The sequence below is a fragment of the Sarcophilus harrisii genome, chromosome 4, assembly GCF_902635505.1.
Source record: "Sarcophilus harrisii chromosome 4, mSarHar1.11, whole genome shotgun sequence".
NCBI lineage: Eukaryota > Metazoa > Chordata > Mammalia > Dasyuromorphia > Dasyuridae > Sarcophilus > Sarcophilus harrisii.
Genome location: NC_045429.1, coordinates 287,965,429 through 287,979,332, shown reverse-complemented (window position 1 = coordinate 287,979,332; position 13,904 = coordinate 287,965,429). Strand labels below are relative to the sequence as shown.

The 13,904-nt window shown below is 42.5% G+C and overlaps 1 protein-coding gene across 1 annotated transcript; it reads left to right on the top strand.

The window, feature by feature from the left end:
- The first annotated feature begins 4,396 nt into the window (after nucleotides 1-4,396).
- ACTL6B (actin like 6B) lies at nucleotides 4,397-13,392 on the top strand. Its single transcript, XM_003768820.4, has 14 exons — nucleotides 4,397-4,540; nucleotides 5,155-5,231; nucleotides 5,544-5,709; nucleotides 6,355-6,455; nucleotides 6,946-7,043; nucleotides 8,397-8,491; nucleotides 8,606-8,712; nucleotides 10,182-10,271; nucleotides 10,590-10,651; nucleotides 11,091-11,205; nucleotides 11,468-11,548; nucleotides 11,680-11,775; nucleotides 12,050-12,136; nucleotides 13,008-13,392. Exons 1-14 carry the CDS (start codon nucleotides 4,516-4,518, stop codon nucleotides 13,086-13,088), a joined length of 1,281 nt encoding a protein of 426 aa, XP_003768868.1. The 5' UTR covers nucleotides 4,397-4,515; the 3' UTR covers nucleotides 13,089-13,392.
- Nucleotides 13,393-13,904: the final 512 nt, after the last annotated feature.

The following is a 13,904-nucleotide window of genomic DNA, read 5'->3' as shown; positions in this document are numbered from 1 at the left end:
AGGTCTGTTGTCCAAAGTAGATCATGTATTTGAATTGAACACCATCTAGTTCATTTTCAGCAGCTAGGTGGAAAAGTGGATAGAGTGCTGGTCAGTCAGAAAGAAATGAATTCACATCCTTTCTCAAATCCTATGTAACCTGGGCAAGTTGCTCTACTTCTCTATATCTTTTATTTGTATAAAAGAAATATGTATAGCTTAAAGCTTAAAACAGTCTTAAGACTTGTGGAATACCATGTATGTATAAAGTTAATCTAACATCATAATGTACTTAATATTCCCCTGGGTGTGTGTGGGTGTATGACAAACAATACAAATGGATAATAATTTGAGTACATAATTTGTAAGAGGAGAGCAAATTGGACTGCATTTGGGAAATAACTGACCTTTAATTATTCCAAACTTCTCCAAAAAACAAAGGTCTCATTTTTTAAATACCAGTATTTAAATACATATAAATAAAAAAATGCCAATTTTATTGGTGTTTATACATCTGCAGGTTATACTTACAGGAAACACTGCACTCTCTTAAGAACTAAAAATGAATATCACACAGAATGGTGAATGCATGATAAGTTGATGCCCCATATGACAAACCAGGAACTTTATAGAAGAACCAGAGTAAAAGTTTTCAGGGAAGTGTATGATTGAAAAAGATGGGTTCATTATATTGGAAGAGACATAACTGTTGGACAGTCCATGAGCTCCATTCATGTGCTCCACTTGTATCCTCATAGTATCCTAAACAAATAAAGTTCTTAGCCATGTGTGGGCCCCCAGTGACAAACTTAAGGTCATTCATGGTGGGCTTCAATCTGCATAATTTGAGAGAATGGCCTCAATGAGAGTAATAATACATTTTACTTCAAAGAGTTGTTTTTGAGGGTAAGTGATTTATAAACCTTTGAGTATACAGTAAATAAAGAGTTTTGTTACTTCATCTCTACAGCCCCTTTAACTCATGATTTATATATGCAGCCTGCTAAATTTCAGAGGAATGCCTAGTAGAAGATAAAAATGTCTAGCATTTTATAGTTTACAAAAGGCTCCCTATTTAATTTTCACAAGTTTCTGAACTAGTGAAAGTATAAAAAGTGAGGATCCATACAAGAGAAAAGACTCAAAAACAAAGGACTCGGGTGTTGTGAATTATCTTGTCCATACATGTGTGCCTCACTATCATTGTACTCTTAAATTTGTGCCCACTTTTCTCATTGGTATTGTGAATATTTGTGGGATGATGCACTGAAGGCTTATGAAGAAAATGTTCTATAGTTATTGTTATTACTATGTCATATTAGTTCAGATCTATTACATTTATTTAGGGAATTTCTGGAGCGAAAATCCCTGCCATCATTATAGATAAGCATCTCTCCTATAATTTATAGTCCTAAGGATTTATCTGCATCATTAGTCACTCAGCTTCATGTGTCTGAGGCAGGACTTGAACTCAGGTCTTCCACAACTTCAATCTTTGCACTGGCCATTGTGGAAATGAAGAATGAAGAGGAGAACAGGTATTTGCTCCAAGGAGAATTATGTGGAGATTGTGAATAAAGGTCTCTACTACCTAATCTTGCTTCCTGCCTCCTTTTTCTTGTTTTCTTTTTGAAGAGTCTTTCCTTTTTTTGTCCACTTTTTCCAGTCCTCCACCAGAAGGCAGCAGCTCTATCTTTAGTGGGGAGTAAAGTCCTCAGAATTAGGATATATCCCCAGGAATCAAGATTCCCGAATTTGAGGTTGAGGGGTGCTTTAGGAATATCAGTTTGGTAGCATTTTGTTGTGAAGAGAGTCTCTTCTTTCTAGGGTACATCACCTACACGATTGTCAAGTTAATATTCTTGAAGCACAGGTCTGCCTATGCCACTCACTGTTCAGGAAACTCCAGTGGTTCATTCTTGCCTTAGAGTCAAATGCAAAGTCCATAGTTTGACTTCAGAAACCCTTTACAATCTGGTTCCAGCCTACCTTTCCAGGCTTATTGAATATTATTCCCCTTCATATAATCTTATCTTCTAGGCAGATGTCCTGCCTGCTCTTCCTAGTACATGGGATTATTGTCCTCATTATATGCCTATAATCACCCATGGATTTCCTTAGACTATTTGAACACAACTATTCAAAGACACTCAGGTTTGGCCTTTGAAACTTATTCACACCTCTACATATCTTATTTTGGGGTGGGGTGTCTTGACTAAGTAAATCCATGGACTTCAAATGTCCAAATATATTTTGTATTTTAATTTTTTTTTACATGGTAATTTTTATGGTACAAATAGAATAGACTTGAGGGCCAGGATAGTTTCATTCTTTTGTCTTAGTATCACTAGCAGTTGGCTGGCACAAACTAGGGTGAGTATTTAAGAAATGCTTGTGGAACAAATATTGAATGAACAAATTCTACATGATTACTCATGGCCAAATCCTGCAAATTTAAGTGAATATGTGGCTACATATATAAATATGCATGTCAAATAAATAATCATCTAGTATTAAGTACCCATTATGTGCAGTATGGCAGAGTAGAGGAGCCAGCCTCAAAATCAGGAAAACCTAAGTTCAAATCTTGCCTTTTAGTTCTTCTGGGGCAAAATATTGAACTTGGGGTTTGCCAGCCACCCGTGACCTTGCAACAATTAAACTAATTGGGATATATCACAATAAAAATACATTAGAGTATAATGTTCATATGTGATTTACTAAGTCATTATGCAGACTGCAAATGTATTTTTTTTTTTTAGTTTCACACCATTGCTCTAAGAAACTCTTATATAAGACTATAATCGTAAAGAAGGTACCAACCTGCATTGGAAGAAGAAATCTCACTTTAGAGCTCACATTTAAATTATTTAAAATAAATTTTGCTGTAGATGATTACAATTCTTTTCAGAAAAAGCATATATTTATTTTAAAAGAAAAAAATGGCCTGAGCCAATAAGACATCAGCTGCACCGGACCTCAGAATATCTAGGATAATCCTATTCTGTCTGTTTGCCTTTTGCTCCCATCACCTTAAAAAAAAAAACCCTATAACATTCAGTGTATACACACAATTCTTTGCTGAGGGCAGACTCATTGAAGGAGTTGTATTGAAGCTGGTGCCACATTTACATTTAGCTAAAATATGACTTTGTGCCTTATTCTGTATCTTTGTTTCTGTATCTATCTTTTTCTTCTCTCCTTGTTTCTCTCCTCTTCCTATTGCTTCCATAAAGTAGAAAACAGCACAGTAGACTTGAAGTCAGGAAGACTTAGGATGGAATCTCATCTCACTAACCAACTTTATCACACGGCAAATCACTGAACTTTCAATGTCTTCAAAATGAGATGTTTGGATTCAGTGACTTTTAAGATAACTTTTAGTTCTAGATCTGTATTAAGCCTTTTATTCCAACAATGTCTGATCCCTACATAACAAACTTTAAAATATTTAAAGATATAACTCCCCTACGTATTTTTTTTTTGCTCCTACAGATTTCTTATTGAAACACCACCTCCAGTGTACAAAATTCATTGTGCCTTAAGAAATGGAGAGTGAAGAGCCAAATCAAGGTTACAGGATCAATGGAGCTATCAACTTGACTTTCATTTGATCATTTTCAGGGCCAAACAAGGAGAGATCTTTATAGTTTCAAAAAGGCTTAAAAAGACAAAAATCAGCAAAAGACATGGACAGAAAGAGTGGAAGACCTGAATTCAGTTGCAGGAATTCTTGGCCAGGTGTCTCTGAATTTTATATGAACGAGAACATATGTATGTATGTATATACTCATATATCATGTATGTATTATGTGCATATGTATTTATATATAAACATTTAAAACAATTGGTTTCCTTTTTAATTCTATGTGTTTTATGCATTTAAAAACACAAGACTGCCAGGGAGATTTATAACACAAAAAGTTGTCACCAAGTTAAAGATTAGATATGGGGAAGGAGAGGATTCTTCAATTCTGTTTCGTTCCTTCTTCTTCCCCTCACTTTTTTCTCTTTTCTCTCCCTTTCTTTCTTCTCAGTTCTTCTATTTCTCTCACCCTTTGGCCTTCAGTATTCTCTTGAGCCTGTGTTAGCACCACATTGGCTAATTAGATTTTAGGCTTAGTCCAATTAAATCACTTAAGAGTCCTCTAGGAGACCTAGCTTAAGCCAAAAATCATACCTACTCCCTCTCCTCTGGGCCCTGACTTCAGGATGGATCTCAGGATTTTCCTATCTCCCCTCTCCCTTTTTTATAGATGTTCCAGCCTCTACCCTTCTAGACAGAAATTCCTAGGGGCTCCTGGCCCTTTAAGACGGAGGCGCAGGCCTGGGTTATTGTCTGCGCTTCCCACCAATTGGAAGCGTGAGTGGGGGTGGGGGATCCCGTACTCTGATTGGCCAGTCCTTAAGTACCCTTTCCCTACCTCCTGGATCCCTGGAGCTGTCCAGTTATCTCGGTGCTGATCCCGCTGCTGCTTCTTGGGTCCACGGCCTGGAACCACCGCAGGAACTGGAGCCAGAGTGGAAGCAGCCACCATGAGCGGAGGTGTCTATGGGGGAGGTGAGCAAGCCCCGAGACCCCGGCCTTTAAGACAGGTCATTTCACACCACACCCCTAATCTAGTGTACCCAGTCCCTGCAGCCCCAGCCCTGGTTCATACCTGCAGGGCTAGTGTCTCGTGGCTGGCATTCCATCAATCATTCCTCACCTCCCTTAGGGCTCTCTTTGCTCCCACTGCCCTGTCATCAGCTGCTCATCGACTACCTCTTATACCCTTCCCTGAGGTAGTCTTCACCCTAACACAGAATCTCAGATCTTGTCAATGCTAAGACCTCCCATCCACATACAATTCCCCTCTGCATGTCCTGCCTTCTACAAATCTCCCTGTATCGAAGTTCCTACTGTTCCTTCAAATCCCAGGGATGGTCTCATGCCCAAAATGCCCATCTGAATTGTGGTTTGTGGAGGAGACTCCTCCCTCTCCTTTGATCTCATGATATCCCTATGGCCTTCCTTAAGTGGAGTTTGGGGGAAAGGAGAGAGTCTCTTGTCCCTGATTCCATTTTTCCTAGGATCTTCTGAGGTGGAGTTTGGGGGTGCAGGGGAAAGCCCCTCTACTCTGACCTACAATCTTCTCTCCTTCCTGCCCTCTGCTCCCCCTCCCCCACATACAGATGAAGTTGGAGCGCTGGTTTTTGATATAGGTTCCTTCTCCGTTCGGGCAGGGTATGCTGGGGAGGACTGCCCCAAGGTGAGTCTTTTAGTTTTCCACCCCCATTTCAACTTAACTAAAGTCCATATCAGTCCTACTTCTCTCCCCCTTGGTCCCTGGAACCCCATTCCCTTCTATCATGGATAAATACCCTGAAAGAGATATGGGGAAGCTCCTGATAGTTTGGGAAAGTCCTAACATGGGGTCAATAGAATGGTGATGAGAGCCCAGGGAAGGGTAGGGGTTGGCAAGAACTATGGCATGTGGCAATTGGGAATGGGTGTTCAGGGATAAAAGGTAAGTGAAGAAAAGAAAAGGTGACCATAATCTGCTCTCCCTTCCTCCCCCCAGGCTGACTTCCCCACTACAGTAGGGTTGCTGACCTTGGAGGAGGGGGGTGGGCTAGAGCTGGATGGAGAGAAGGAGAAGAAGGGGAAAACATTCCACATCGACACCAATGCCTTGCATGTGCCAAGGGATGGGGCTGAGGTCATGTCACCCCTCAAGAATGGCATGAGTAAGGGAGACCCCAATCTCCAGTCCTGGGGACACTACTGCTGCAGCCTTTGACCCTGTCCCATTCCCCATGACCACAGTATGCCCCTGACCAACTCCCATCCCAGATACATAGCCAGTTGTTCCAAAGCTGATCAAGACCTCCCCTTACAAGGTCCCAGGGTTACCCAGTTTTCCTTATTTCCTCTCTGTCCCCCCCCTCCCCCAGCTTCAATCATACTCACTTCCCAAGTCCCTAGAGTAGGGAAAGGGGTTTGGCTTTTCTACTCAGGCCTACCACCACATTTTTCTCTCCCCTCCTCTTCCCACCTTTCCTACCTACACCTGTCTTTGTCTTTTTCTTATCATACAAACGCCCTGAAACATGCTCTTGTCTATTTCCTTCTTCATTTCATTTACTGTCTTTCACCCTGAAATTTGTCTGTCTGAATCTTTTTCTCCGTATTTCTATCTTTCTTTCTTCTCTTTTCCTTTCTGCTACACTCCAAATCTCTTTCTGACTTTCCTGTCTTTTCACTATCACCCTATCTACCTCTGTCTATTTCCCTTCTCTGTCTCCCTTTCCCTCATATCTGTCTGTGTCTTCCTCTTTCACCACCCCTCGTCTCCCATGCCTCTGTTTCCTCCTCCCCTCCCCGGTGCCCAGTTGAGGACTGGGAGTGTTTCCGGGCCATTCTGGATCACACTTACAGCAAACATGTCAAATCGGAGCCTAATCTGCACCCTGTACTCATGTCTGAGGCCCCGGTACGTACTCCCAGTTCTGGGTCCCCTTGCTTCTGGAGTCTGTCCTCCATCTTAATCAGCCTACCTCAGAATCCTTCATCTATCACCCTTATTTCTACATTGGGCCTCAACCCTGGGATCCCATTTAGCCACTCCATCTCTCTCCCCTCAAAGTCTTCATCAAAATTGAACCCAATCTCCCCCCTTCCTCCAGTTATCATTTCTCCACCTATCTTCTCCACAAGTGCTCCTCATTTTCATATTCATGTACCTCTGTGAATGGGGATAGGACTCATTCACTGGGGGGTAGGGAGGACTTATGATAGTAAAGATCATTTTATATTATGTTAGTTGGCTTGGTCCCTGGCTTCTCTGCTTTCCATTCTAAGTGTGAGTGTTATTTTGGTATATATGTACCTGCATGTTACTGCATAATTGTGTATGTGTGCATGTTAGTGTATTTTTCTTCAACCTAAAGCCTTCCTTATTCTCTCTTCCCTTCCTCCCATAGTGGAATACTCGAGCCAAAAGGGAAAAGCTCACAGAGCTAATGTTTGAACAGTACAACATTCCTGCCTTCTTCCTGTGCAAGACAGCAGTGCTCACTGCGTATCCCCCTGGGCTGACCAAAAAAGGGGGAGTCATGGGGGCACGCTAAGAGCACCAAGTGAGGAAGGTAGTTGGTTGCTGAAGCAAACTGAGTCTGGGCCTGATTCCTTGGAATGAGTGGTTAAGGAGGTTAAGGAGATAAAGACTAATCCCACAATGGAGGACTGAGCAATGGTATTTTCTCCTAAACCCACCCCCCTCCCCATTCTCCTCAAAACAGCTTAAAGGACATGCTCAAGAACAGCAGAATGACAGGGGTGAGAGGAGAAATTCTCTTTTCACACTAACTCACCCCCAACCCCTCCTCACCCCCACACAGAATATGATGAGGCAGGAAGAAATGATACTCAAAGAAGAAGAGATGGGGTGGAAATGGGAGGGGATAGCTAAGCAAAGAAGTGACCTGGACAAAGGAGTGGTAGATAAGTGTGGGAAAAAGTAAAAGGAGTGTGTCTTGAAAAAAAAATTATCAATGAATATATTAGCAAATACTACCCAGAGAGGCTGAACCCTGATTCATTAGCAATTAACTGCTGTAGTCTAGGGAGCTACAGGAAGGTAGGTAGGTCAGTGGATAGCCCATGTGTTCTAGAGTAGGCAGACCTGAATTCAAAACCTTAGCTTTAGGCACTTATTAGCTGTATGATCCTGAACAACTCACTTAATCTGTTTGCCTGAATCCACTGGAGAGGGAAATAGCAAACCACTCTAGTATCCTTGTCAAGAAAACCCCATGAACAATATTGGTGTTCATGGGATCACAGAAAGTTGGACATGAGTCAACAAGAAGTCTAGGAACTAATTTGAGTTCTGAGAAGCTCATCATCCAGTTGATTTTAGAATAATGAATCATTTGGCCACATTTCTTAAAAACCACTTGCTAAGGAAGAAAGTAGATATATATGTGGGTGAAAATTATAGACCTTAAAAAAATATTGAAATAAGTAGGAGAAGTAGGAGACAGGATCCCCGCCTTTAGGAAGCTTAAAATCTAGCTGATTGATGAGACAGTACACATGAAAAACAAATTAGTAATGTTGTGTGTAGGGAGGTGGGGGTAAAGGATAAGATATAGGGATGATCAGAACTCAATGAGTATAACTGGCAATAAATACTCTAAGGCCCTAGAGAGAGAGAAACGCCAGGAGGCTGGGGGGATTCAGGGGAGACTAGAAAGTCTCCAGAAGGAGGAGGTGAAATTTGAAAGTCTGAGACGTGGAAAGACCCTTTCAGGAGATAGACCTAGGTATGATAAATGTTGTAAATTGACCAATGGTGGGGATCAGAGGGGTTTTTCTCCCACCACCATCTTCACTTTGTTATTGTCTCTTTGACTTATTCCAACTGGGCCAGCTTTGCAAATGGGCGCTCAACAGGCCTGGTGCTGGACAGTGGGGCCACCCACACCACAGCCATACCTGTGCATGATGGCTATGTGTTGCAGCAAGGTAGGACCCTGGTGGGGAAGGATCAAAAACTGAATTGTGTGATGATGGGGTTTTAGGGAATCCCACAGCCCAATCCCTGAGGTTTTATAACCCAATCCCTACCTTGTTTATTAGGCATCGTTAAATCACCCCTGGCTGGGGACTTCATCTCTATGCAGTGCAGAGAGCTGTTTCAAGAAATGGCTATTGACATCATTCCACCTTACATGATTGCAGCAAAGGTAAGATTCCATGCAGAAGCAAAAGAACCATCAGTCTCCCAGAGAATCAAGGAACCATCATGTCATCAAAATCATGGAATTTATAGCATCTATCCATTGATCAAAACACATTTGTTAATTGTCTACTACTTGATAAACATATGGAGATACAACGACAAAAAACAGCACCTGACCTTAAGGAATTAATAGGAGAAATTATAAAACCATGAAACATCAGAACTATAGAGACTGTCTTATTTCAACTCCTTCATTTTAAAAATGAAGGAATCTGAGGCCCTGAGGGAAGAATCTTTGCTCAATATCATCCAATCAGTGGCAGATATAAGGCTAGAACTCAGTTCTGGTGAATCCCAGAACCTTCTGCCTCTCTGACCCTTCAGTTAACTCCTTTTCTATGTCCTTTCTTTCAGAGTCTTGGTTTTCAGCTGACTTTCAATTAATTAATCCTTATTAAGGAGTTAGGTGCAGCTAAGTGGCAAAATGGATAGAGTACTGGACTTGGAATCAGGAAAATTCATCTTCTTGAGTTCAAATCTGGTTTTAGATACAAGCCCTGCAAGTCACTTAACCCTTTTTGCCTCAATTTTCTCATCTGTAAAATGAGCTAGAGAAGGAAATGACAAAGCAGTCCGGTATCTTTGCCAATAAAACCCCAAATGGAGGAATGAAAAGCCTGAACAACATTAAGGAACAGCAACATCTTTATTTTAATAGGAGATTCTTAAAAACTCCAAAGACTGAAGCTTTAATGATGAAATTTTAAACACAAGGACACAATCAGACCTTAGAAATCACATAATCCAATCCCATCTTGCTTTATATATGGAGAAATGAGATTCAGATGAGGAAGTGCTTTCAGAGAGTTGGTAGGCAAACTGAGACCGAATCTAGATGTGATTTCTAGTCCATTATTAAGGAGACTCAATTAGACCTATTCTTTTTCTCTCCTAGTGAATTTCTCTAGTTTTAGTTTCCTGTTTGGGAATATCAGGTTGAATCCTTGCATATTGGACGATAAGGGTGCTCGCACATCTTTATTGACTGATAGGATGAACTCCATCTTTTTGTCCATTCACAGAAAAGCTATAGTACATTGTTGTTGTTGTTTAACGTTTTCATCGGGGTGGAAGTGGGGTGGAGATACTTAGAGGAGCTCCCAAAGCAGTTATGGACTCTTCAGTTTGATACTGACTCTGGAAAGAGTATAAGACTGGGAGTCAGACATACACAAAGACACTACCACTTAACTAGTTATTTGGACACTTCATTTGTTTATGGTGATAACAAAATCTCTAATGTCTACTTTGCTGTACAGGGCAAAATTTATAGACTGGATGATGATGATGTAGACCCAGAACCAACTCATCTTAATGAGGGGGAGGTAAAGAAAGCCACAGTGAAGAAAGGATAGGGCCTATAGTAAGTAGGGTAAAGTGAGATGATCATTCTGTACCTTTCTACCACCACAGGAACCAGTCCGGGAAGGAGCGCCCCCAAACTGGAAAAAGAAGGAGAAACTACCCCAGGTGTCCAAGTCCTGGCACAATTACATGTGCAATGTGAGGCACCTGAGACTTTACATAATTTCCCTGCCCACCCCCTTACAACTTCCAGAATCCTCTCATTCCTGCCCACTGGACAGTTTCTTCTTCCCTGCCCTGACCCCATTCTGGTCCAGACTTCCACTTTTAGCCCTGTCACTGTTATTGCCCCTAGAACTCCCTTCTATACTGTTTTCCAGGTTTTCCTTTCCTCCTTGTCCCTCTTTCCCCTGCTCCCTAACCCCTATAGTACTTCCCAGTCCTGGGGAAGGGAAGGGAAAGTTGGGATGGGGCCTCAGGGATTCCTATCTTCCTCAACCCCTTCCTGGAGGATAGGAGGTGATCCAGGATTTCCAAGCTTCTGTGCTGCAGGTCTCTGACTCTCCCTATGATGAGCAGTAAGTGAGACTCTCTAGAGGCAAGGGCTGGGGCTGTTGGCTGGGATTCCATGGCTGGGGCCCCTAGAAGGTGAATGGTGGGAAAGAACACTTGTTTCTCAGGAGGACAATAACAGTGTCTGGTATGGGAAAACCAATGATATGTAAGTTTATATATGTACTCCAGGCTCTGTGCACCCCTGCCTTTTTCATATATACACATATACATACCTCCATCCAAAACTGAGACAAGGCCAGAGCTAGGGCTAAAGGGAGAGCAAATAAAGAGTTTGAAGTTAGGATCCAAAGGAAGATAGAAACTCAGTTTTAGAGCTATCCCCACATACTAATCTTTCACTAATAGCTTCAGATTGCCTCTCACCTCCACTAGTTTCTCTCAGGAACACCTGTTCTTGGCTAGCTACTGCAATAAGCTTACTTTTCCCTATGCCCTGGGCAGGGTGGCTGCACAGATGCCCACAGTACACTATGAGATGCCTAATGGGTACAACACAGATTATGGGGCTGAGAGGCTCCGCATCCCTGAGGGGCTGTTTGATCCCTCCAATGTCAAGGTGAGACCAGGGTCCCAAAGTGGGAGTAGAAGGGTACTGGGAAACTACATGTTTGGATACCTGAGTTAAACAGGTCCTGGGATGTCCTGAGGGGAATGGGCCTTGAACCAGTACACTGGGGCCAGATGGGAGTTTAGCCTGGGGTACTGTACCCTGGGATCTTGAGGGGAATGGAAGATTGGCAGTGGAGTACACAGGATAATGGAGAAAGTTCATGAGGTAGACAGACAACTATAATCTCAGGTGTTTTGTCTTCCTCCAGGGTCTGTCGGGAAATACCATGCTGGGAGTTGGCCATGTAGTGACTACTAGTATTGGGATGTGTGACATTGACATTCGGCCGGTGAGTGAAGCTGCTTCTGGGCCTCTGTGAGTGGGAATGGGAGGTGAGATGAAGAGAAAGAGAGGGAAGAGTTGGGCTAAACCAGAATTCATCTCTTTAATATCAATTCATCCTCATCTCATACCACACAGGGTCTCTACGGCAGTGTCATTGTCACTGGAGGGAACACACTGTTGCAAGGTTTTACTGACCGACTCAACCGAGAACTGTCCCAGAAAACACCCCCGGTAGGGACTCTTTTAGGCCCCAGGGATTCTGGCTCTTCACTTTCAAGATCCAAGCCTCCCTCCTTGTATCCCTTTCTCTTATTCTAGGCCACACTTCCTTCCTAGGTCTGATGCATTTGCCCTCTTTAGAGGGGAGAATGATCCATATGGAGATCCCTATTTTTTTCTTTCTTCCCATGTAGCTGCTCCAGGCCTCCCCCCACACCAGGCCCTGAGTCCACTTCCCAGGACCTGGGTGTCCTACCTTCCCCAATCCAGACTTCTCTTCCTACAGAGCATGCGGCTGAAACTCATTGCCAGCAACAGCACTATGGAACGAAAATTCAGTCCCTGGATTGGGGGCTCCATTTTGGCCTCTCTGGTAAGGGGAGAACAGAAGATGGATGGGAAGAGTAGAGGAGTGGGATTGAGTGGGGTTTAGAATGGGGAAAATGGTTAGGAGAACAGGGTAGCAAAGAATGATCTTGGGAACAGGTCTAGGTATGAAGAAACACAATACATTAGTATCCCAAACATTGCCTTGCTCACAATGGATACATGAATCCAATCCAACAAACATATAATGTCTGCTTTGTGAAGTAGTAGGTAGAGTTTACATAGAAACAAAAATGTTCTCAGATTTGGCCTTTCGGGAATTATTAGTAAACTTAGAAAAAATTATTGCAGTAGAAAAGTGGGATTAGACACTGTCATGCTAAGGATGAAGGAGCTTGGGGAAATGGTTCCATGAAGTTTGTCATGAAAATAGCTATTTCTTAAGAGTTTGCAAATGAGGATCGAGGTGAGAGAGTAGCTATGGAGGCTAATATAACTAAGGACAGAGGATAAATTAGATAGACAGATTTTTTTTTTTTTTTTAGGACAGGGAGATCTAAACATTTTTGAAGCCTAGAGAAGAAGGAGGCAGAGAAGAGGGACAGACTAAAGATGTAGAAAAAGGAAAGAAATGTTAAAAGAGCAAGGATTGAGTGAGATTCCAGAGCACAGATGAGTAGATTATACTGGGGAAGGAGGAGGCATAGTTCTTTCCATGGATGTGGTGGGGGAGGATAGAGGCCTAGTAATGGGAGTAAAAGAAGAGGCCAAAACAGGAGAAGGAAAAAACTAGACTAAAAGGAATGGAATAAGAGGTGTCCTAGGCTTTCTAAGGGGATGGAAAGGAGAGAATAGGATTCAAAGTGGAAGGAAATCTCCCTTTCCCTACAAGTTCTGAGGCATTCCCCCTTCCCTAGGGCACCTTCCAGCAGATGTGGATCTCCAAACAGGAGTATGAGGAGGGAGGGAAGCAGTGTGTGGAGCGCAAATGCCCCTGAGATGCTGAACCCAGTGTGGGGAGGCAGAAAAGAGGGCGTCTGAGAAAAAATCCCAGCCTGCTTTTCCCATCTCTCCTTCCCCAAGATGCTGCTGGGAGAGGATGCTCCCCTCCCACTACACTCTCACTTTCTTTTTCTTTTTCTCTTTCTTACCTACCACTCCTACAAGCTCATCCCCTACATACAGAGAATCTCCATGAGACCCATTCTACTATTTCTGTTGTGATCTCTCAGTTTGGCAAATAATAAAAAAAAGTTTTTAAAAAAATAAAAAAGAAAAATAATTTAGCTCCAGAGTAGGGGATTCCTGGGGAGGGAGGGGAGGAAGAGCTAGAGTGGAATTGCTGGGAAGGATAGGGCTTGAGGGATTGGGGAGGGGAGGTGCAGGGTTACAGGGTCTTTACACCTCTAGCTGAGATCTGTGATCCCAGCATTACATCAAATCTCACACAGGAGACAACAGATTTCATAGAGGCAGGGGGCAACCTAAAACAGGGGTTAAAAAAAAAAAAAATGAAGACTACTCTATGATAAGCTCTTGACCTCCCACTACCACCACCACCAAAATCCAAGGAAACAGCCTATCCTACATACTACTCAAGCTGTCCTGATGAGACTTCACATCTATTTCTCTGTTCTGAGCAGTTAAATGGATCTAGCTTCATATCTAGTTCCTATCTAGTTTCAGATCCTTAGAAACTAGCTATTTGACCCTGGGCAAATCTTTTTGAATATAGAGTGGAGATAATAGTATCTACCTCCTAGGGAAAGTGCTTAGCATAGTACCTGGCAGATAGTAGACCCTATATAAATGTT

Bases quoted from the DNA above. Each gene is read 5' to 3' on its own strand.
- ACTL6B (XM_003768820.4), top strand. From the start codon at position 4,516: ATGAGCGGAGGTGTCTATGGGGGAG. The intron at 5,232-5,543 runs GTGAGTCTTTTA...TCCTCCCCCCAG, and splicing joins CTGGGGAGGACTGCCCCAAG to GCTGACTTCCCCACTACAGT. The intron at 12,137-13,007 runs GTAAGGGGAGAA...CCCCTTCCCTAG, and splicing joins GCTCCATTTTGGCCTCTCTG to GGCACCTTCCAGCAGATGTG.